At 36.2% G+C, this 25731-nt stretch overlaps 1 protein-coding gene and 1 pseudogene across 1 annotated transcript; both read right to left on the bottom strand.

Moving 5' to 3' along the window:
• Positions 1-2673: 2673 nt before the first annotated feature.
• Positions 2674-3769, bottom strand: LOC127804653 (probable cytokinin riboside 5'-monophosphate phosphoribohydrolase LOGL10). Its single transcript, XM_052341559.1, has one exon. It carries the CDS (start codon positions 3405-3407, stop codon positions 2748-2750), a length of 660 nt encoding a protein of 219 aa, XP_052197519.1. The 5' UTR covers positions 3408-3769; the 3' UTR covers positions 2674-2747.
• An 8944-nt stretch (positions 3770-12713) lies between these two features.
• LOC127804411 (uncharacterized) lies at positions 12714-20801 on the bottom strand (annotated as a pseudogene).
• Positions 20802-25731: the final 4930 nt, after the last annotated feature.

Here is a 25731-nt window from a genome sequence, read left to right as displayed (position 1 = left end):
AACAAGAACAATTCTCAAAGAGAGAATTATAAGGAAACAACTAAACTTTAATTCAAGAATAATAATCACACTTACAAATGCAATCAAGTGATCTATTTATAGGCCACAAGATGCAATACAAACCACACAATTTCAATTATTCAACTAGACATAATTATATCTAATGGGGACTCACACACTTAAAGTTAAATGGATTTTAGCTATAATACACACCTAATATTAAATGGATTTTAGCTAAAATACATACCTAATAAAGCATTCATAAAGTTAAATGGATTTTAGCTATAATATCCACCTAATAGTTAAATGGATTTTAGCTAAAAAACACACCTAATAAAGCTCTCACATAAAAAATAAAAATAGATTTCTATAAATTGGTTTTTAATCTTCATTAGGATTAAAAATAATCCTTGGGCCTTCTCCAAATAATATCTTCCATGGGTTGCTCAAATTGGGCCTTAATTCTTCATGGGCTTAAATTCTTCATGGACTTTAATTTTTCATGTGCTTGATTTCTTCATGGACTTGAATTCTTCATGGGCTTGATTTTTTCATGGGTTTGATTTCTTCATAGACTTGAATTCTTCATGGACTTTAAGTCTTCATGGGCTAAAAAAAATAAAAAAATAAAAAAAAATTAATGTTATTAATAAATTATATATTATATATATGTATTACACATGGCACATATATATATATATTATATTATATTATATATATATATTACATGAATGCATATAATGATATATATGTATTATATATAATTTTATATATTATTATTATTATTATTAAATTTTACTTTAAAATTTCATTTCATTCATTTTTCAATTTAAACTTGCATATAACCATAAAATATATATTAATATCTAATTTAAACTATTTTTAAGATCAAAAGAAGGGTATAATTATAACAAAATTTTTATAAAATTAACCACTAATCATACCCCCCAACTTAAACATTGCTAGTCCCTTAGCAATCAGATTATACACCTGCCAAACTTTATTCACAATAACTGTATGAATGTAAAAATTTCAAATTCGAAACCGAAATGCATAAAATTAAATAAATAATTTAGCATTCTAAATCAGATTTTTTGTTAAAGGTCATACAATCTCAGGAATGGAAATTAGGATAACCAACACACAGACTTACTCCCTCGAAGTTTTGACTTCAAATCTTACTATGGATTTTCTCTCCAATAAAAAGGATTCCTCAGGTGTACACACAAGGGGGTGCACCGTTATAAGAGTAAATGCAGAACAAGTTCAAAACTCGGTGCCATCCCAAATACAAGGAACGTATTTTCATGAAAGAATAAGGAAATTGACATAGCTTCATGATTGGAATAATGCTCTAGATGAGTAACTTCTGAATTTAAACATGATTCCCTACTCCAAACTCGAATTCTGAGATCACATGATTTATAGCATCAAAAGGGACCAGACTGGGTTGTAATGGGGCTATAAGGTTAATACGGGTTGTCAAAGAAAAGGTAGAGTGTGCAAAGGGTGTGTCGGGATTTTTTTTTTTTTTTTTTTTTTTTTTTTAGCATTCATTTTGAAACAGTTATGCTGAATAACTAAGAGAATTTGCCCCTTTTTTTTTTCACTTTTTTTCTTTTTCTTTTTAAATATGAAAATAGATAAACAGACTAATTCCCAAAATCACACCAGATTGGATAAAATTCATATGGTTATGGGTTAAACAAGGGTAACGAAAGAAGTTGTACTACAAATGGCTCAAATGGGCTAACAAGAGGTTGATTTAAAGAAAAAAAAATAGGCTCAAAATGAAAGAAATTGATCCCCCTATCATGCTTCTCAGTCATCTAATTCATAGTTTGAAACCAGTCAAATTCATCCGCTATCATACTAGACATTCAAAGCGAATTGATATTTTGAAGCCATTGAAAAGATAAGATAAACAAGAGAGCATATTTAGAGTAAGTGTTATTTCACTTAGAATTAACGGTTATTAGGCTCAAACACTTGCTTGGGTAATAGTCTCCACTTCTGTTGAGGGATCATACAGTGTACTAATCAGCTAATTACTGTTACCTTTGACTTTATGACCGATAACCAATTTCTAAATTTTGAATCCCTGATGAATGTAAATTACTTATTCTCATGCATAAACGTTTTCAAATGAGAAATCAATGCATTCATGTTTCGTATTGCAAACTTAACCGGCTATCAGTGCATAACTTTAAAGCTTTAGGAATAGCATTATTTAAAACACATAATAATTTTTTTTTTGTTTTTTTATAAGAGCAGATAAAGACAATCAATTCCCACAAGACTACAAACTAGTAATTACAAACTCACAGTTAAATATAAACCAGATGATTCATGAGTAGACCTTACACCCCCCAACTTGAATTGCAGTAATAAATCAGGGTTGTTAGGAATACCTGTAACTCCACAAGTCCATAGATTTGCTGTGAACTGCTAAAACTTAAACAACAAATGAGCACACCATATATATATATTTATATTTTCACACCAAAATAAAAATTTCATGCAAGTCATAAGATAAGCAAAATGCGTCTCAAGAGTACAAAAAGTACTCCTTACTCAGCCATCTTATCAGCTAACAACATTCCACAGTTTTGTTTTGTTTTTTTTTTGTTTTTTTTTTTTTTTAAAGAACACAACCAAGAAAAATTCTGCGAGTTGTACAATAACTAGATGCGTCTCAAGAGTACAAAAAGTACTCCTTACTCAGCCATCTTAATAAAGAGCATTTCTCACAGTGATAAATCTAAATTAATCGGACCCCTTTGGCGCTTGTTACTAATTGCCTTAGACCAGTCTATCCGAGGCTCATAAGGATCGTACTGTGGAACATAAGCATGTAATTTCTCTAGCAGCTTATCAATGGTGGATGCAGAAATGAGAATCTTTCTTGCTGAACGAGAAATGAACTGTTGGTCCACAGCCTGATCAAGAAAAGAGAGTAACCCATCGAAAAAATGGTTAACATTTAAAAGTCCAATAGGTTTGGTATGGAGATTACTCTTGGCCCAGGAGATTATACAAAAGATTTCTTCAAGTGTTCCAAAACCTCCTGGTAAAGCAATGAAGGCATCTGACTGATAAATCTTACAAGCCATGCGCTCAGACATAGAAGTCGTTTCTATAAGTTGACCGCGTGTAATCCCGGAAATATGTGGTTCAGCTAAAGGGATTGGCATTATACCTACCACAGATGAATTTCCAAGATGTACAGCTTGTGAAACATAACCATTCAATCCACGACTTCCCCCTCCATATACCAAATTAATTTTTTTCTCTCCTAATTTTTTACCAAGTTCGCTCGCTGCAAGTGCATAACAAATATCGCTCCCAAGTTGAGAGCCACAAAGTACACATATGGTATTGATTCGACGAACTAACTGGCCTTCCATGTTTGTTCCTTTTGTATGTCCTGAAAAGAAGTTTGGCGATCAAAAGTAGCTATACAACAATTCAACAAGAAATAAATACAAACAAAAATCATGCGTATGTATAAGTAGTTGTGATTGTGGCTCACATCTTCCTCTGGTTTTACGTCCAGAAACGGCTTAAACACTTTCTATGAAGCGGGGATAAGCTTCCCATCCAATTTTCTTATAGATTGGCAAACAGGGTCGTTTTTAGTCAGATTCCCAAGACTATAGCGTTGGTGGTCACTTCTGAACTGGGTCCATAAAGCAAGAAGTTCTCTTTGCACTATTCCACATGGATGCGTCTCAAGAGTCAATCGGATATCATCCAGAGACTCCTTACTCAGTCCATCCTTTATGAAACTAATTTTATCTTCCCGATTTATGGACGTAAACCCCACAGATTTGCATCGTGTGTTACAGGTCCATCGAGCACATTTGTAACAACCATTCACTCTTTTCGCTCTTCTTTTCTTTGCAAAACTACTCTTCCCTAAGCCTGGAAAATGCTTAAAACTAGGTGAAGTTTCACCAGCTAATCGAACTTTTGCTTCGATCAGCCAACGAATATCTTCAGGGATGTTATTAAGCATCAACAACCTAAGTCTTTCACACCTAGCAACATAACTTTTTTTCAAATCATTCTGCGGGAGAGATGGATAGTACTTGTGAATTTTTGAGAGATAAAAATCCATTTTTTTTTTTAACTATACTAAGAAGAAAGTAAAGAACTATAAACTTTACAAAAGGGATGAGAGTACCTGATCGGAGAATAACACAAATGAGAGAAGACTGAGCTCAAGAAGGGTGGCTTGCCTTATACAGATATGGAGTCTCTTATAGAGCAATGACCATCACTATTTTACACTGGCTCGAGGCATGCCATAATTACAGGGTCAGGCTTGGCGTCTCTTTTTCAACGCTTGGTGCCTCATTTTTCAACATTTGGCAGTGTGCCTTATCCTTTATAGGGCAGTGTGATTGCACTGCCCAAGAAAAGATAGCTACCACCAGCGTCAATTTTGTCTCTCTCAATTCAAATTTTTTTTTATTATTATTTTATTGTTTTTTTTTATTTTTTTATTCTTATTCTTATTATTATTATTAATTTTTTTTTTTGATTTTTTTAATAAATGTTTTGTTTTAGGGGCCCAATAAATTCATACATACCACACAAGACAATATTATCGAGTCTAACAAAATTATTTGCACAATGGATCAGTTTCAAACACCAATAAAATCAAGTACACCTTACATTGTCCTCAATCGACAATAAAAGGATAGAAGATAGGCATACCTGGTGGTCTTCAATGCATGAACTCGTATGCAAAAAAAATTTATTTAGACTGTACACAGAGAAACACTATTTGAATCAAAGTTAATTAAGTAATGCAGAAAATGAACAACTTATATATATAATTCTTTATTATTTTATTTTATTTTTATTTTATTTTATTTTTTCTTTTTTTTTATTTAATTTTTTATATATATATATATTTTTTTTTTCAGATCTATAAACATCCATTTAACCTAAATGGAAAGGTGGTCTTTTAACGTCAGATTCCCAGACTATAGGAAACTTTCCCTACTCATCAGATGATGATGAATCATCCAAATCCACAACTCCTTCATTCTCCTCAACACTACCCTGGTATGGTTTCAACCTATGACCATTGACTGTTAGAATCTGTCCTGACTCCGGATTTTCTATCTCAAATGCCCCATATCCTGAGATGGACTTGATTACAAAGGGGCCGACCCATCGAGACTTCAATTTTCCTGGGAATAGATGCAATCGAGAATCATACAAGAGTACCCGTTGCCCTACCTGAAAGCTTTTTCGAATGATGTGCCAATCATGTAACTCTTTCATGCGAACCTTGGCCAATCGTGCATTTTCAAATGCTTCATTCCGAATTTCCTCAAGTTCATTCAATTGGAGCTTCCTGGATAAGCCTGCTTCAGTTAGACTCTTGTTGATCTTATGAATTGCCCAATATGCTTTATGCTCAATTTCCATCGGCAGATGACAAGATTTACCGTATACTAGCCTATAGGGAGACATTCCCAAAATTGTTTTGTAAGCTGTCCTGTACGCCCAAAGAGCGTCTACTAGTCTTAAGGACCAATCCTTACGATTAGCAGCAACAGTCTTTTCCAATATGTGCTTAATCTCCCTATTGGCTAGCTCGGCTTGACCATTGGTTTGGGGATGGTATGGTGTTGCAACCTTATGCAGTACACCATATTTCTTCATTAATCCTGCCACAACTTTATTACAAAAATGGGAACCCCCATCACTGATGATTGCTCGTGGCATCCCAAATCGACTGAATATGTTTTCTTTCAAAAATTTCACGACAGTCCTATGGTCATTTGTTCTGGCCGGGATTGCTTCTACCCATTTGGACACATAGTCAACAGCAAGTAAGATATATTCATGACCAAATGAATTGACAAATGGGCCCATAAAATCCATACCCCAACAGTCAAAAACTTCTAACACTTGGATCGGATGTAATGGCATCATGTTTCTCCTTGACAGACTTCCTAACCTTTGACATCGATCGCAATTTGAACAGAACTTGTACACATCCTTGAACAGTGTCGGCCAATAAAATCCACTCTGAAAAATTTTTGCAACTGTTTTCTTGACAGAAAAATGGCCTCCACATGCAAGAGTATGACTGAAATTGATGACACTTTGTTGCTCATGATCGGGTATGCATCTACGGATGATTTGGTCAGGACAATACTTGAAGAGGTAGGGCTCATCCCAAAAGAAGGTTCTGACTTTTCTGAAGAATTTATGCCTATCTTGCTTACTCCAATGGTCTGGGATCAGACCAGTTGCCAAGTAGTTCGCAATGTCGGCATACCAAGGGACAACAGATGATGCACGAATAACATTCACTTTAAACAGTTGCTCATCAGGGAAATTGTCATGAATTGGTTCATCAAATTGTGTGAGATCTTGACTTGGAATCCTTGACAAATGGTCAGCCACCACATTTTCTACTCCCTTCGTGTCTCTGATTTCAATGTTGAACTCTTGTAGGAGTAAGATCCATCGGAGCAGACGGGGTTTTGCATCTTGCTTTGTGAACAAATACTTCAGAGCAGCGTGATCAGTAAAAATGATCACTAGTGACCCTACGAGGTAAGATCGAAACTTGTCTAGGGCAAAGACAACTGCTAGTAACTCTTTCTCTGTAGTGGTGTAATTCTTTTGTGCCTCATTAAGAGTTTTGCTAGCATAATATATCACATGAGGTTTCTTATCCTTCCTCTGCCCTAACACAGCTCCTACCGCGTAATCACTAGCATCGCACATAAGTTCAAACGGGAGGGACCAATCAGGGGACTGAATGATAGGTGCTGAAATGAGTGCATCTTTCAATTTATCAAAAGCATTTTGACAGGCAGGACTCCATTCAAATGGAACATCTTGAGACAACAAATGGCACAAGGGTCTTGTTATGGTGCTAAAGGAAGCAATGAATCTCCTATAAAACCCTGCATGTCCCAAAAAACTTCTGATGTCTTTCACATTCCTAGGGATGGGGAGTTTTTGAATTGTTTCAATTTTTGACCTGTCTACCTCCATCCCCCTAGATGAAACGATGTGCCCCAAGACTATGCCCTGTTTCACCATGAAGTGACATTTTTCCCAATTGAGTATCAGATTTGTTTCCTCACATCTTGCTAAAACCTTTTTCAGATTCTCCAAATAGGCCTCAAAGTTACTTCCATAAACAGAAAAGTCATCCATAAATACTTCAACAATCTGCTCAACCATTTCACTGAAAATGCTCATCATACACCTTTGAAAGGTGGCTGGAGCATTGCATAACCCAAATGGCATGCGCCTGTATGCAAATGTCCCAAATGGACATGTGAAAGTTGTCTTCTCTTGATCTTCTAGTGCAATTTCTATCTGATTGTACCCTGAGTAGCCATCTAAGAAACAATAGTAGGCTTGGCCTGCTATTCTCTCCAGAACTTGATCCAAGAAAGGCAAAGGAAAATGATCTTTCCTTGTCACAGAATTGAGCTTTCTATAATCAATGCACATACGCCATCCTGTCTAGATGCGCGTGGGAATCAGTTCATTGTTCTCATTTTTTACAACAGTGACTCCAGACTTTTTGGGTACTACCTGTGTTGGACTTACCCACTTAGAATCAGTGATTGGGTAAATTATTTCAGCATCCAATAGCTTAAGCACTTCTTTTCTGACAACTTCTTTCATGTTGGGATTTAATCTCCTTTGCATTTGCCTAACTGGTTTTGCTCCTTCTTCCAAGAATATCTTATGAGTACAGATCAAAGGGCTAATACCTTGCAAATCTGAAATGGTCCATCCTAATGACTTCCTGTGTGCTTTTAGAACTTCTATCAGTTGTTGCTCTTGCTGAGGTGTCAAACTTGAAGAGATCACCACTGGGAATGCTTCCCCTTCTCCTAGAAAGACATACTTCAAATCACTGGGCAATGGCTTTCTCTTAGGCGTGGACTGATGGCTATCAGGAGCCATGAGCTTACTGTCCAAGTTCCTTAATGGCTCTAAACCAGGCATCCATGTAGGCTTCTCACTTTCTTTGCTTATGACTTCCACTTCCTTTATTTCTTCAAGGTCTTGATTTCCTTCTTTGGGTCTTCTCATGAACTCTTCAAAACAGTCATTGGTCAGTGTTTGGATCAAGTCTACCTCCTCCACTTCACTCTCAGTGTCCTGATGTTTGGCTACCCTGAAGATATTCATTTCTACAGTCATGTTCCCAAAAGATAGCTTTAACACACCATTCCTACAGTTGATGATGGCATTTGATGTGGCAAGGAATGGTCGACCTAAGATGACTGGCACAGGAGGTTGAGGCCCCTGATGCGGCTGGGTGTCCAAAACGATGAAGTCCACTGGAAAGTAGAACTTATCGATTTGTACCAAAACATCCTCCACAATTCCTCGTGGAACTTTGACTGATCGATCAGCCAGCTGAAGGGTCACTCTAGTGGGTTTAAGCTCACCTAATCCCAACTGTTGATACACACTGTATGGCAACAAATTGACACTAGCTCCTAAATCCAAGAGTGCCCGATCAACCTTTTGACTTCCTATGATGCATGTAATGGTTGGACAGCCTGGATCTTTGTATTTGGGAGGAGTTTTCAATTGGAGAATGGCGCTGACTTGTTCAGTCAAGAATGCCTTTTCATGCACATTTGTTTTCCTTTTGACAGTGCACAGATCTTTCAAAAACTTTGCATATGAAGGTGTTTGTTTGATTGCATCCAACAGCGGGATGTTGATTCTCACTTGCTTAAACACTTCATATATATCTGCATTTTATTGCTCTTTTTTCAAATGATTCAACCTTTATGGAAAAGGTGGTTTGGGCCTGTATTGAATTTCTTTCTCATGTTCTTTTTGTTTTTCATTTTTCTCATGTTTTTCATTTTTCTCATTTTTTTCATTTTTTTCCACGGTGGATTCACGATCTTTTGGTTCTTTTTCTTCATCAACATGTTGGTTTATCCTAGGATCAGTTGGTTTCTCAATTATTCTTCCACTTCTTAGGGCAGTCACTGCTTGCACTTGTTCATGAGTGTTAGTTTCACTATTTGAAGCTTCTACCTGGTTGGTTTGCCTAATTGGGTTAGGATTAGTTTGGGATGGAAACCTTCCGGGTTCTCTCACACTCAATGTTTGTGTTATCTTGGTCAACTGGCTCCTAATGTCTTCTATGGCTCTGTTTGTTTGGTCTTGATTTTTGACAAGCTGAGCAACCTGATTATTGATACCTGTTTGACTTTGGATGAACTGGTGCAAGGTATCTTCCAAAGATCTCCTATGAGGAGGTTGGTAAGTATTGGATGAAGAACCTTGATTTTGTTGGAAGGTCTGTTGTTGTGTAGGGAAGGGAGGTTGAGAATGATTTCCAGAATCATTTCTCCAAGAAAAATTGGGGTGATTTCTATTATTGGGATGGTATGAATTGTAGTTCTGATTATTCCCATAATAGGCTCCACTCTGATTTTGATTTTGTCTCCCCTCAAAGTTGTGTGAATGATTGTTATTAGTCTGCCCATACAATACCTCCTTGAAAGCAGGTAGGGTAGGACATTCTTCAGTTGAATGATCTATTGCATCACACACAGCACACTTTACTTCCACTTGATTAACAGATTGCACCTTTTTGGGTTGCATGTTTTCAACTTTCTTTATTAAAGCAGTTAATCTTGCATTTAAATCGTCACTCTCACTCAATTGGTATCTCCCTCTAGGTTGTGGATTTTCTCTTGAATCAAGAGCAGATGTTGGACCAACTTCCCAGTTCCTTGTATTCTCAGCCAATGTGTCAAAGAAGTGGAAAGCTTCTTCTGGAGTCTTCTCATAGAATTCTCCATTGCACATTGTAGAAACTAGCATTTTCAATTGGGGAGTGAGTGAATCATGAAAGAAACTGACCACTCTCCATTGCTCAAAAGTATGGTGCGGACAAGTGTGAAGAAGGTCTTTAAACCTTTCCCACGCTTGCGCAAAATTCTCATTTGGTTTACAGGCAAAGTTCATGATTTGTCTTTGAAGAGTAGCAGTTCTGTTGGCAGGGAAGTATTTTTTTAAGAAAGTTGTTTGCATTTCTCTCCAAGTTCCTATAGATCTAGGTGGGAGAGTGCTTAACCATATTTTTTCCTTATCTTTCAGTGAGAATGGAAAGAGTTTTAATCCTATGACATCCTCATTTGCTGTATGGTCCATGCAAGTGCTACATACTTCCTCAAATTCTTTCATATGAGTATATGGATTTTCAGAATCCATGCCATGAAAAGTTGGCAACAATTGGATTGTGCCAGGTTTGAAGTTAAACCTATGATGATTGATGGGAAGAATAATGCATGAGGGGGTTGTCTGCCTAGGAGGATGAAGATACTCCCTAAGGGGTCTGATCATCTCCTGATCAATGGGATCAGGGTCACCGTGGTCACTACCACGTGCAGACATGTTCTGTGGAAGTGGCATGTTCTCATTGTGTTGAGACATGAGTGACTGATTTTCTACAGTTTTACCTGACCTAAGTATCATACACTATGCAAAAATAAAGTAAAAAGAAACAGAGTTACCGAATTTATCAGCAGATGCTTCTTCTTATATTTTTTTTTTCCTTTTTATTTTTGCCTCAATCTCCCCGGCAACGGCGCCAAAATTTGGCTGCACTCCCACCCTGCAATTAAAACACAAAACAAAACACAATAAAAATCTTATATTTTTTTCTTTGTTTAGGTGAGAGGTTTATACTCGTCAGTGTACGAGTGCAGTTGTAGTCCAAATTTAAATTTATATTTTCTGAATGAGTCCAGGTCGTCCACTGAGAGATTTATTTATGGCAAAATAAAAAAAGAATGTCACACAAGCACACACGCATTTGGATAAATTGGCAACAAGGTTTTTATGGTTTTTTAAACAACAGATACTAGGAAATAAATTAAGGCAGTAATTGAAATAAATACTTTAAGTGAGAATATAAAATTGGATAGTACTTGAGTTAAGACAATTTCAGTGCCAACCCGTTGATTCCCAAATTTTAGCATAAAAGATTAGCAACATTAATTTAATTTCAGATATGAGGGTTTGTTATTAAATGCAATTAGAGATGATGATAGTTCTAGGTTAAGCAATCCCCATACATGATATGCGGGATTCTAATTTAAGCAACCACCATAAATTCAATTGCAATTAATACACAAAACAACTAAATTAATCATCCGGGTTTGGGTATGATAGCGTTTCCAGTTCTAGTAACTCTCATACATGGCATGAAAGCTCTAAGTTAGGCTTACGCTCCAATCCAAACCTAGTGATTTCTCAATAATTAAGATACACTCATACTGAAATTTAAATTAATGTTACTTATTTAAAGCGCAGCTTTCTTTGGGAATCATTGGCGTTGGACACTGTCCTTGCCTTAACCCAAGATTAGATTTAGCTACTCATTTCCATTTAAAAGTTAATTGACATGAATTTAAACGACGTAATTTAAATAACAGAATTTAAATGACAAGAAATTTTAAAGGCATAAACTAACCGGCCATTTAGGCGGTGGATAATTAAATAACAAGAATTAAAATTGCAGAAATTTAAAGGCATAAACTAACAGTCCATTTAGGCGGTGAATAATTAAATGACAAGAATTAAAATTGCAGAAATTTAAAGGCACAAATTAACCGGCCATTTAGGCGGTGAATAATAAAGTAATAATAAATGACATAAGAATTTAAAAGAAGAAAGGAAGGAAGTAAGATTACAAGAGAAAATACTAAAGAAAAGGGGAAAGAACAAGAACAATTCTCAAAGAGAGAATTATAAGGAAACAACTAAACTTTAATTCAAGAATAATAATCACACTTACAAATGCAATCAAGTGATCTATTTATAGGCCACAAGATGCAATACAAACCACACAATTTCAATTATTCAACTAGACATAATTATATCTAATGGGCACTCACACACTTAAAGTTAAATGGATTTTAACTATAATACACACCTAATATTAAATGGATTTTAGCTAAAATACATACCTAATAAAGCATTCATAAAGTTAAATGGATTTTAGCTATAATATCCACCTAATAGTTAAATGGATTTTAGCTAAAAAAACACACCTAATAAAGCTCTCACATAAAAAATAAAAATAGATTTCTATATATTGGTTTTTAATCTTCATTAGGATTAAAAATAATCCTTGGGCCTTCTCCAAATAATATCTTCCATGGGTTGCTCAAATTGGGCCTTAATTCTTCATGGGCTTGAATTCTTCATGCACTTTAATTTTTCATGTGCTTGATTTCTTCATGGACTTGAATTCTTCATGGGCTTGATTTTTCCATGGGTTTGATTTCTTCATGGACTTGAATTCTTCATGGACTTTAAGTCTTCATGGGCTAAAAAAAAAAATAATAATAATAATTTAATGTTATTAATAAATTATATATTATATATATGTATTACACATGGTACATATATATATATATTATATTATATTATATATATATTACATGAATGCATATAATGATATATATGTATTATATATAATTTTATATATTATTATTATTATTAAATTTTACTTTAAAATTTCATTTCATTCATTTTTCAATTTAAACTTGCATATAACCATAAAATATATATTAATATCTAATTTAAACTATTTTTAAGATCAAAAGAAATGTATAATTATAACAAAATTTTTATAAAATTAACCACTAATCATTGCCCGATTAGACTTCATGCTAGTGAACCCTCTGAACAAGTTCTCTAAAGATCTGCCATGTTGAAAATAAATAAATAATTCATTAAAACTTACTACTATAACTCAAGCGATATGTTTCGTTTTCTTGCTAGCTGAGGAAGCTAACTCATAAAATCAGAAGCTCTTCAGAATGACAAACAGTGAGAACATACTGAGAGAATGGGTACCCCCTCATCTCGGTGAGCAGTGGAGCAGTAAACATACATTGTGAGTAATTGAGGAGATTTGGATTTGGATTGACGAACAGATTCAGGGGCTCTGTTCGTCAATCCAAATCAAAGCAGAAGCTTTGAGGCTAACCTTTTTTGAGGGCGAAGGCGAAAGCAAGCAAGGGCGAGAGCGATTGAGAGCGAGCGACAGAGACAGAGACGAAGAGGGCGAGAGCGAGCAGCGAGGGCGAGAGCGAGCAGCGAGGGCGAGAGCGCGCGACTGAGAGTGGGCGAGCTAGAGCGAGGGCGAGGGAGAGAGAGGCAGCGACTCAGCGGCGAGAGCGAGGGCGAGTGAGCGAGCGAGAGAGACACAGCGAGGCCTGAGCGAGAGAGGGTTCTAGGGTTTGCAGGGGGGGATTTTAGAAGATAAAGGGATGAGAGGAAGATTTGGGCGGGGGCGCGAGGGAGGGGTTAATTATCGCGGTGCTATATTAAATCATATCCCCGGCGGTTTCAAAAACCGCCGGTAATAGTCAACATCACCGACGGTTTATTAAAACCGCCGGGGATGTGTACTCATTACCGGCGGTTGTAAAAACCGCCGGGGATTTTTGTATTCCCGACACTTCTTTAAACCGCCGGGAAAAATTCGCCGTCAATACCCCATTTTCCTGTAGTGGCTAGTCCCTTAGCAATCAGATTATACACCTGCCAAGCTTTATTCACAATAACTGTATGAATGTAAAAATTTCAAATTCGAAACCAAAATGCATAAAATCGAATAAGTAATTTAGCATTCTAAATCAGATTTTTGGTTAAAGGTCATACAATCTCAAGAATGGAAATTGGGATAACCAACACACAGACTTACTCCCTCAAAGTTTTGACTTCAAATCTCACTATGGATTTTCTCTCCAATAAAAAGGATTCCTCCGGTGTACACACAAGGAGGTGCACCGTTATAAGAGTAAATGCAGAACAAGTTCAAAACTCGGTGCCATCTTAAATACAAGGAAAGTATTTTCATGAAAGAACAAGGAAATTGACATAGCTTCATGATTGGAATAATGCTCTAGATGAGTAACTTCTGAATTTAAACATGATTCCCTACTCCAAACTCGAATTCTGAGATCACATGATTTATAGCATCAAAAGGGACTAGACTGGGTTGTAATAGGGCTATAAGGTTAATACGGGTTGTCAAAGAAAAGGTAGAGTGTGCAAAGGGTGTGTCGGGATTTTTTTTAGCATTTATTTTGAAACAGTTATGCTGAATAGCTAAGAGAATTTGCCTCCTTTTTTTCATTTTTTTTTCTTCTTTTTTTTCTCTTTTTTTTTTTCTTTTTCTCTTTAAATATGAAGATAGATAAACAGACTAATTCCCAAAATCACACCAGGTTGGATAAAATTCATATGGTCATGGGTTAAACGAGGGTAACGAAAGAAATTGTACTACAAATGGTTCAAATGGGATAGTAGGTGAGGTTAATGTAAAGAAAGAAAAAAGGTTTAATAAGCTCAAAATAAAAGAAATTGATCCCTCTATCATGCTTCTACAAAACGATGACACTCAGTCATCTAATTCAGAGTTTGAAACCAGTCAAACTTATCCGCTATCATACTAGACATTCAAAGCAAATTGATGTTTTGAAGCCATTGAAAAGATAAGATAAACAATAAAGCATATTTAGTGTAAGTGTTATTTCACTTAGAATTAACGGTTATTAGGCTCAAACACTCACTTGGGTAATAGTCTCCACTTCTGTTGAGGGATCATACAGTGTACTAATCAGCTAATTACTGTTACCTTTGACTTTATGACCGATAACTAATTTTTAAATTTTGAATCCTCGATGAATGCAAATTACTTATTCTAATGCATATACGTTTTCAAATAAAAAATCAATGCATTTATGTTTCGTATTGCAAACTTAACTGGCTATCAGTGCATAACTTCAAAACTTTAGGAATAGTGTTATTTAAAACACAATTTTTTTTTAATAAGAGCAGATAAAGATAATCAATTCACACAAGACTACAAACTAGCAATAGCAAACTCACAGTTAAATATGAACCAGATAATTCATAACTAAACCTTACACCCCCAACTTGAATTGCAGTAATAAATTAGGGTTGTTAGGAATACCTGTAACTCCACAAGTCCACTTTGCTGTGAACTGCTAAAACTTAAACAACAAATGAGCACACCATATAGATATATATTTATATTTTCACACCAAAATAAAAATTTCATGCAAGTCATAAGATAAGCAAAATGCGTCTCAAGAGTATAAAAAGTACTCCTTACTCAGCCATCTTATCAAAGACTTTGCCCAACAACATTCCACAGTTTTTTTTTTTTTTTAAGAACACAATCAAGAAAAATCCTGCAAGTTGTACAATAACTAGATGCGTCTCAAGAGTACAAAAAGTACTCCTTACTCAGCCATCTTAATAAAGAACATTTCTCACAGTGATAAATCTAAATTAATCGGACCCCTTTGGCGCTTGTTACTAATTACCTTAGACCAGTCTATCCGAGGCTCATGAGGATCGTACTGTGGAACATATGCGTGTAATTTCTCTAGCAGCTTATCAATGGTGGATGCAGAAATGATAATCTTTCTTGCTGAACGAGAAATGAATTGTTGGTCCACAACCTGATCAAGAAAAGAGAGTAACCCATCGAAAAAATGGTTAACATTTAAAAGTCCAATGGGTTTGGTATGGAGATTACTCTTGGCCCAGGAGATGATACAAAAGATTTCTTCAAGTGTTCCAAAACCTCCTGGTAAAGCAATGAAGGCATCTGACTGATAAATCTTACAAGCCATGCGCTCAGACATAGAAGTCGTTTCTATAAGTTAACCGCGTGTAATCCCGAAAATATGTGGTTCAGCTAAAGGGATTGGTATTACACCTACCACAGATGAATTTCCAAGATGTACAGCTTGTGAAACATAACCATTCAATCCACGACTTCCCCCTCCATATACCAAATAAATTTTTTTCTCTCCTAGTTTTTTACCAAGTTCGCTCGCTGCAAGTGCGTAACAAATATCGCTCCCAAGTTGAGAGCCACAAAGTACACATATGGTATTAATTCGATGAACTAATTGGCCTTCCATGTTTGTTTCTTTTTGTATGACCTGAAAAGAAGTTTGGCGATCAAAAGTAGCTATACAACAATTCAACAAGAAATAAATACAAACAAAAATCATGCGTATGTATAAGTAGTTGTGATTGTGGCTCACATCTTCCTCTGGTTTTATGTCCAGAAATGGGTTAAACACTTTATATGAAGCGGGGATAAGCTTCCCATCTAATTTTCTTATAGATTGGCAAACAGGGTCGTTTTTAGTCAGATTCCCAAGACTATAGCGTTGGTGGTCACTTCTGAACTGGGTCCATAAAGCAAGAAATTCTCTTTGCACTATTCCACATGGATGCATCTCAAGAGTCAATCGGATATCATCCAAAGACTCCTTACTCAGTCCATCTTTTATGAAACTAATTTTATCTTCTCGATTTATGGACGTAAACTCCACAGATTTGCATCGTGTGTTACAGGTCCATCGAGCACATTTGTAACAACCATTCACTCTTTTCGCTCTTCTTTTCTTCGCAAAACTACTCTTCCCTAAGCCTGAAAAATGCTTAAAACTAGGTGAAGTTTCAGCAGCTAATCGAACTTTTGCTTCGATCAGCCAACGAATATTTTCAGGGATGTTATTACGCATCAACAGCCTAAGCCTTTCACACCTAGCAGCATAAATTTTTTTCAAATCATTCTGCAAGAGAGATAGATAGTACTTGTGAATTTTTGAGAGATAAAGATCCATTTTTTTTTATTTTTTTTTTTTAAAAAAAAAACTATACTGAGAAGAAAGTAAAGAACTATAAATTTTACAAAAGGGATGAGAGTACCTGATCGGAGAAAACACAAAAGAGAGAAGACTGCGCTCAAGAAGGGTGGCTTGCCTTATACAGATATGGAGTCTCTTATAGAGCAATGACCATCACTATTCTACACTCGGCTCGAGGCATGCCATAATTACAGGGTCAGGCTTGGCGTCTCTTTTTCAACGCTTGGTGCCTCATTTTTCAACATTTGGCAATATGCCTTATCCTTTATAGGGCAGTGTGATTGCACTGCCCAAGAAAAGATGGCTACCACTAGCGTCAATTCTGTCTCTCTCAATTCAATTTTTTTTTATTATTTTTTCTATTATTTATTATTATTTTTTTATTTTTTTTATTCTTATTCTTATTATTATTATTATTAATTAATTTTTTTTTTAATAAATGTTTTGTTTTAGGAGCCCAATAAAATCATACATACCACACAAGACAATATTATCGAGTCTAACAAAATTATTTGCACAATGAATCAATTTCAAATACCAATAAATCAACACCAATAAATCAAGTACACCTTACCCCCCAACTTAAAGTGCGCATTGTTCTCAATCGGCAATAAAAGGATAAAAGATAGGCATACCTGGTGGTCTTCAATGCATGAACTCGTATGCAAAAAAAATTTATTTAGACTGCATACAAAGAAACACTATTTGAATCAAAGTTAATTAAGTAATGCAGAAAGTGAACAACTTATATATATATATATTATTTTATTTTATTGTATTTTATTTTATTTTATTTTTTTATTTGTTTATTATTATTATTATTATTTTTTTTAGATCTATAAACATTCATTTAACCTAAATGGAAAGGTGGTCTTTTAATGTCAGATTCCTAGACGACATGAAACTTCCTTTATTCATCAGATGATGGTGGATCATCCAAATCCACAACTCCTTCATTCTCCTCAACACTACCCTGGTATGGTTTCAACCTATGACCATTGACTGTTAGAAGCTGTCCTGACTCCGGATTTTCTATCTCAAATGCCCCATATCCTGAGATGGACTTGATTACAAAAGGACCGACCCATCGAGACTTCAATTTTCCTGGGAATAGATGCAATCGAGAATCGTACAAGAGTACCCGTTGCCCTACCTAAAAGCTTTTTCGAAGGATGTGCTGATCATGTAACTCTTTCATGCGAACCTTGGCCAATCGTGCATTTTTAAATGCTTCATTCCGAATTTTCTCAAGTTCATTCAATTGGAGCTTCCTAGATAAACCTGCTTCAGTTAGACTCTTGTTGATCTTATGAATTGCCCAATATGCTTTATGCTCAATTTCCACCGGCAGATGACAAGATTTACCGTATACTAGCCTATAGGGAGACATTTCCAAAATTGTTTTGTAAGCTGTCCTGTATGCCCAAAGAGCGTCTACTAGTCTTAAGGACCAATCCTTACGATTAGCAGCAACAGTCTTTTCCAATATGCACTTAATCTCCCTATTGGCTAGCTTGGCTTGACCATTGGTTTGGGGATGGTATGGTGTTGCAACCTTATGCAGTACACCATATTTCTTCATTAATCCTGCCACAACTTTATTACAAAAATGGGAACCCCCATCACTGACGATTGCTCGTGGCATCCCAAATCGACTGAATATGTTTTCTTTCAAAAATTTCACGACAGTCCTATGGTCATTTGTTCTGGCCGGGATTGCTTCTACCCATTTGGACACATAATCAACAGCAAGTAAGATGTATTCATGACCAAATAAATTGACAAATGAGCCCATAAAATCCATACCCCAACAGTCAAAAACTTCTAACACTTGGATCGGATGTAATGGCATCATGTTTCTCCTTGACAGACTTCCTAACCTTTGACATCGATCACAATTTGAACAGAACTTGTACACATCCTTGAACAGTGTCGGCCAATAAAATCCACTCTGAAAAATTTTTGCAACTGTTTTCTTGACAGAAAAATGGCCTCCACATGCAAGAGTATGACAGAAATTGATGACACTTTGTTGCTCATGATCGAGTATGCATCTACGGATGATTTGGTCAGGACAATACTTGAAGAGGTAGGGCTCATCCCAAAAGAAGGTTCAGACTTTTCTGAAGAATTTATGCCTATCTTGCTTACTCCAATGGTCTGGGATCAGACCAGTTGCCAGGTAGTTCGCAATGTCGGCATACCAAGGGACAACAGATGATGCACGAATAACCTTCCCTTCAAACAGTTGTTCATCAGGGAAATTGTCATGAATTGGTTCATCAAATTGTGTGAGATCTTAACTTGGAATCCTTGACAAATGGTCAGCCACCACATTTTCTACTCCCTTCTTGTCTCTGATTTCAATATTGAACTCTTGCAAGAGTAAGATCCATCGGAGGAGACGGGGTTTTGCATCTTGCTTTGTGAACAAATACTTCAGAGCAGCGTGATCAGTAAAAATGATCACTAGTGACCCTACGAGGTAAGATCGGAACTTGTCCAGGGCAAAGACAACTGCTAGTAACTCTTTCTCTGTAGTGGTGTAATTCTTTTGTGCCTCATTAAGAGTTTTGCTAGCATAATATATCACATGAGGTTTCTTATCCTTCCTCTGCCCTAACACAGCTCCTACCGCGTAATCACTAGCATCGCACATAAGTTCAAACGGGAGGGACCAATCAGGGGATTGAATGATAGGTGCTGAAATGAGTGCATCTTTCAATTTATCAAAAGCATTTTGACAGGCAGGACTCCATTCAAACGGAACATCTTGAGACAACAAATGGCACAAGGGTCTTGTTATGGTGCTAAAGGAAGCAATGAATCTCCTATAAAACCCTGCATGTCCCAAAAAACTTCTGATGTCTTTCACATTCCTAGGGATGGGGAGTTTTTGAATTGTTTCAATTTTTGACCTGTCTACCTCCATCCCCCTAGATGAAACGATGTGCCCCAAGACTATGCCCTGTTTCACCATGAAGTGACATTTTTCCCAATTGAGTATCAGATTTGTTTCCTCACGTCTTGCTAAAACCTTTTTCAGATTCTCCAAATAGGCCTCAAAGTTACTTCCATAAACAGAAAAGTCATCCATAAATACTTCAACAATCTGCTCAACCATTTCACTGAAAATGCTCATCATACACCTTTGAAAGGTGGCTCGAGCATTGCATAACCCAAATGGCATGCGCCTGTATGCAAATGTCCCAAATGGACATGTGAAAGTTGTCTTCTCTTGATCTTCTAGTGCAATTTCTATCTGATTGTACCCTGAGTACCCATCTAAGAAACAATAGTAGGCTTGGCCTGCTATTCTCTCCAGAACTTGATCCAAGAAAGGTAAAGGGAAATGATGCACATACGCCATCCTGTTTGGATGCGCGTGGGAATTAGTTCATTGTTCTCATTTTTTACAACAGTGACTCCAGACTTTTTGGGTACTACCTGTGTTGGACTTACCCACTTAGAATCAAAGATTAGGTAAATTATTCCAGCATCCAATAGCTTAAGTACTTCTTTTCTGACAACTTCTTTCATGTTGGGATTTAATCTCCTTTGCATTTGCCTAACTGGTTTTACTCCTTCTTCCAAGAATATCTTATGAGTACAGATTAAAGGGCTAATACCTTGCAAATCTGAAATGGTCCATCCTAATGACTTCATGTGTGCTTTTAGAACTTCTATCAGTTGTTGCTCTTGCTGAGGTGTCAAACTTGAAGAGATCACCACTGGGAATACTTCCCCTTCTCCTAGAAAGACATACTTCAAATCACTGGGCAATGGCTTTCTCTCAGGCGTGGACTGATGGCTATCAGGAGCCATGAGCTTACTGTCCAAGTTCCTTAATGGCTCTAAACCAGGCATCCATGTAGGCTTCTCACTTTCTTTGCTTATGACTTTCACTTCTTTTATTTCTTCAAGATCTTGATTTCCTTCTTTGGGTCTTCTCATGAACTCTTCAAAACAGTCTTTGGTCAGTGTTTGGATCAAGTCTACCTCCTCCACTTCACTCTCAGTGTCCTAATGTTTAGCTACCCTGAAGATATTCATTTCTACAGTCATGTTCCCAAAAGATAGCTTTAACACACCATTCCTACAGTTGATGATGGCATTTGATGTGGCAAGGAATGGTCGACCTAAGATGAATGGCATAGGAGGTTAAGGCCCCTGATGCGGTTGGGTGTCCAAAACGATGAAGTCCACTGGAAAGTAGAACTTATCGATTTGTACCAAAACATCCTCCACAATTCCTCGTGGAACTTTGACTGATCGATCAGCCAGCTGAAGGGTCACTCTAGTGGGTTTAAGCTCACCTAATCCCAACTGTTGATACACACTGTATGGCAACAAATTGACACTAGCTCCTAAATCCAAAAGTGCCCGATCAACCTTTTGACTTCCTATGATGCATGTAATGGTTGGACAGCCTGGGTCTTTGTATTTGGGAGGAGTTTTCAATTGGAGAATGGCGCTGACTTGTTCAGTCAAGAATGCCTTTTCATGCACATTTGTTTTTCATTTGACAGTGCACAGATCTTTCAAAAATTTTGCATATGAAGGTGTTTGTTTGATTGCATCCAACAGCGGGATGTTGATTCTCACTTGCTTAAACACTTCATATATATCTGCATTTTGTTGCTCTTTTTTCAAATGATTCAACCTTTGTGGAAAAGGTGGTTTGGGCCTATATTGAATTTCTTTCTAATCTTCTTTTTGTTTTTCATTTTTCTCATTTTTTTCATTTTTCTCCACAGTGGATTCATGATCTTTTGGTTCTTTTTCTTCATCAACATGTTGGTTTATCCTAGGATTAGTTGGTTTCTCAATTATTCTTCCACTTCTTAGGGCAGTCACTACTTGCACTTGTTCATGAGTGTTGGTTTCACTATTTGAAGCTTCTACCTGGTTGGTTTGCCTAATTGGGTTAGGATTAGTTTGGGATGGAAACCTTCTGAGTTCTCTCACACTCAATGTTTGTGTTATCTTGGTCAACTGGCTCTTAATGTCTTCTATGGCTCTGTTTGTTTAGTTTTGATTTTTGACAAGCTGAGCAACCTGATTGTTGATACCTATTTGACTTTGGATGAACTGGTACAAGGTATCTTCCAAAGATCTCCTATGAGGAGGTTGGTAAGTATTGGATGAAGAACCTTGATTTTGTTGGAAGGTGTGTTGTTGTGTAGGGAAGGGAGGTTGAGAATGATTTCCAGAATCATTTCTCCAAGAAAAATTGGGGTGATTTCTATTATTGGGATGGTATGAATTGTAGTTCTGATTATTCCCATAATAGGCTCCACTCTGATTTTGATTTTGTCTCCCCTCAAAGTTGTGTGAATGATTGTTATTAGTCTGCCCATACAATACCTCCTTGAAAGCAGGTAGGGTAGGACATTCTTCAGTTGAATGATCTGTTACATCACACACAGCACACTTTACTTCCACTTGATTAACAGATTGCACCTTTTTGGGTTGCATGTTTTCAACTTTCTTTGTTAAAGCAGTTAGTCTTGCATTTAAATCGTCACTCTCACTCAGTTGGTATCTCCCTCTAGGTTGTAGATTTTCTCTTGAATCAAGAGCAGATGTTGGACCAACTTCCCAGTTCCTTATATTCTCAGCCAATGTGTCAAAGAAGTGGAAAGCTTCTTCTGGAGTCTTCTCATAGAATTCTCTATTGCACATTGTAGAAACTAGCATTTTTAATTGGGGAGTGAGTGAATCATGAAAGAAACTGACCACTCTCCATTGCTCAAAAGCATGGTGTGGACAAGTGTGAAGAAGGTCTTTAAACCTTTCCCACGCTTGAGCAAAGTTCTCATTTGATTTACAGGCAAAGTTCATGATTTGTCTTTGAAGAGTAGCAGTTCTGTTGGCAGGAAGTATTTTTTTAAGAAAGTTGTTTGAATTTCTCTCCAAGTTCCTATAGATCTAGGTGGGAGAGTGCTTAACCATATTTTTGCCTTATCTTTCAGTGAGAATGGAAAGAGTTTTAATCTTATGACATTCTCATTTGCTGTATGGTCCATGCAAGTGCTACATACTTCCTCAAATTCTTTCATATGAGTATATGGATTTTCAGAATCCATGCCATGAAAAGTTGGCAACAATTGGATTGTGCCAGGTTTGAAGTTAAACCTATGATAGTTGATGGGAAGAATAATGCATGAGGGGGTTATCTGGCTAGGAGGATGAAGATACTCCCTAAGGGGTCTGATCATACCCTGATCAATGGGATCAGGGTCACCGTGGTCACTACCATGTGCAGACATGTTGTGTGTAAGTGGCATGTTCTCATTGTGTTGAGACATGAGTGATTGATATTCTATAGTTTTACCTGACCTAAGTATCATACACTATGCACAAATAAAGTAAAAAGAAACAGAGTTACCGAATTTATCAGGAGATGCCTCTTCTTATATATTTTTTTCTTTTTGTTTTTGCCTCAATCTCCCCGGCAACGGCGCCAAAATTTGGCTGCACTCCCACCCTGCAATTAAAACACAAAACAAAACACAATAAAAATTTTATATTTTTTTCTTTATTTAGGTGAGAGGTTTATACTCGTCAGTGTACGAGTGCAGTTGTAGTCCAAATTTAAATTTATATTTACTGAATGAGTCCAGGTCGTCCACTGAGAGATTTATTTATGGCAAAATAAAAAGAATGTCACACACAAGCACACACGCATTTGGACAAATTGGCAACAAGGTTTTTTTATGGTTTTTTAAACAACAGATACTAGGAAATAAATTAAGGCAGTAATTGAAATAAATACTTAAAGTGAGAATATAAAATTGGATAGTACTTGAGTTAAGACAATTTCAGTGCCAACCCGTTGATTCCCAGATTTTAACAAATAAGGTTAGTAACATTAATTTAATTTCAGATATGAGGGTTTGTTATTAAATGCAATTAGAGATTATGATAGTTCTAGTTTAAGCAATCCCCATACATGATATGTGAGATTCTAATTTAAGCAACTACCATAAATCCAATTACAATTAATATACAAGACAACTAAATTAATCATCCGGGTTTGGGTATGATAGCGTTTCCAGTTCTAATAACTCTCATGCGTGACATGAAAGCTCTAAGTTAGGCTTACGCTCCAATCCAAACCTAGTGATTTCTCAATAATTAAGATACACTCATACTGAAATTTAAATTAATGTTACTCATTTAAAGCGCAGCTTTCTTTGGGAATCATTGGCGTTGGACACTGTCCTTGCCTTAACCCAAGATTAAATTTAGCTACTCATTTCCATTTAAAAGTTAATTGACATGAATTTAAACGACGTAATTTAAATAACAGAATTTAAATGACAAGAATTAAAATTGCAGAAATTTAAAGGCATAAACTAACCGGCCATTTAGGCGGTGAATATTTAAATAACAAGAATTAAAATTACAGAAATTTAAAGGCATAAACTAACCGGCCATTTAGGAGGTGAATAATAAAGTAATAATAAATGACATAAGAATTTAAAAGAAGAAAGGAAGGAAGTAAGATCACAAGAGAGAATACTAAAGAAAAGGGGAAAGAACAAGAACAATTCCCAAAGAGAGAATTATAAGGAAACAACTAAACTTTGATTCAAGAATAATAATCACACTTACAAATGCAATCAAGTGAGCTATTTATAGGCCACAAGATGCAATACAAACCACACAATTTCAATTATTCAATTAGACATAATTATATCTAATGGGCACTCACACACTTAAAGTTAAATGGATTTTAGCTATAATACACACCTAATATTAAATGGATTTTAGCTAAAATACATACCTAATAAAGCACTCATAAAGTTAAATGGATTTTAGCTATAATATCCACCTAATAGTTAAATGGATTTTAGCTAAAAAACACACCTAATAAAGCTCCCACATAAAAAATAAAAATAGATTTCTATAAATTGGTTTTTTAATCTTCATTAGGATTAAAAATAATCCTTGGGCCTTCTCCAAATAATATCTTCCATGGGTTGCTCAAATTGAGCCTTAATTCTTCATGGGCTTGAATTCTTCATGGGTTTGAATTCTTCATGGACTTTAAGTCTTCATGGGCTTGAATTCTTCATGCCTAAAAAAATAATAATAATTTAATGTTATTAATAAATTATATATTATATATATGTATTACACATGGCACATATATATATTACATGCATGCATATAATGATGTATATGTATTATATATAATTTTATATATTATTATTATTATTATTATTATTATTAAATTTTACTTTAAAATTTCATTTCATTCATTTTTCAATTTAAACTTACATATAACCATAAAATATATATTAATATCTAATTTAAACCATTTTTAAAATCAAAAGAATGGTATAATTATAACAAAAGTTTTACAAAATTAACCACTAATCACGTATGGAATGTTAGTCTCGGATATTGTCTGGATAGTGTAGCCATAATTCTCCAAGGGCGTGACAGAAATAATAGGGGTATCTGATGTTGGTGTGCATGTCAGGATAGCTGCCTTGGTTTTCGTGCCAGACCGTTTGGTCAGGGAAGTTGCACTAGGACGACTAGGTGGTCCATACTGTGTTGTTCATGTGGGATGTCAGCCTAGGATATTGTCTGGATAGTGTAGTCGTAATTCTCCAAGGGCGTGACGGAATAATAGGGGTATCTAATGCTGGTGAGCATGTCAGGATAGCCGCCTTGGTTTTTGTGCCAGGTCGTTTGGCCAGGGAAGTTGCACTAGGATGACTAGGTGGTCCATGTGAAATTTTGGAGTTGGGATTGTATGGTGGTTCCTAGATGCTTTAGGTGGGAACGTATTCTGGTGAGATGCGTTGGCAGCCCCATTTAAGCTAGAATCGCGTCGCGTCGTCGTGTCGTCGAGTCGGTATGGTGGCATAGCTTTTAGAGAAATTGCTATTTTCCCGTGGTAAAGTTAAGCGCGTGGGATTCTCTTGGGCTAGGGCTTGCCGGATGTATTGGTTTATTTCATGTC

The sequence above is a fragment of the Diospyros lotus genome, chromosome 6 (genome assembly GCF_014633365.1).
Source record: "Diospyros lotus cultivar Yz01 chromosome 6, ASM1463336v1, whole genome shotgun sequence".
Taxonomy (NCBI): domain Eukaryota; kingdom Viridiplantae; phylum Streptophyta; class Magnoliopsida; order Ericales; family Ebenaceae; genus Diospyros; species Diospyros lotus.
Note: the sequence above shows the minus strand (reverse complement) of the source record. Positions and strands in the feature narration are given on the sequence as shown.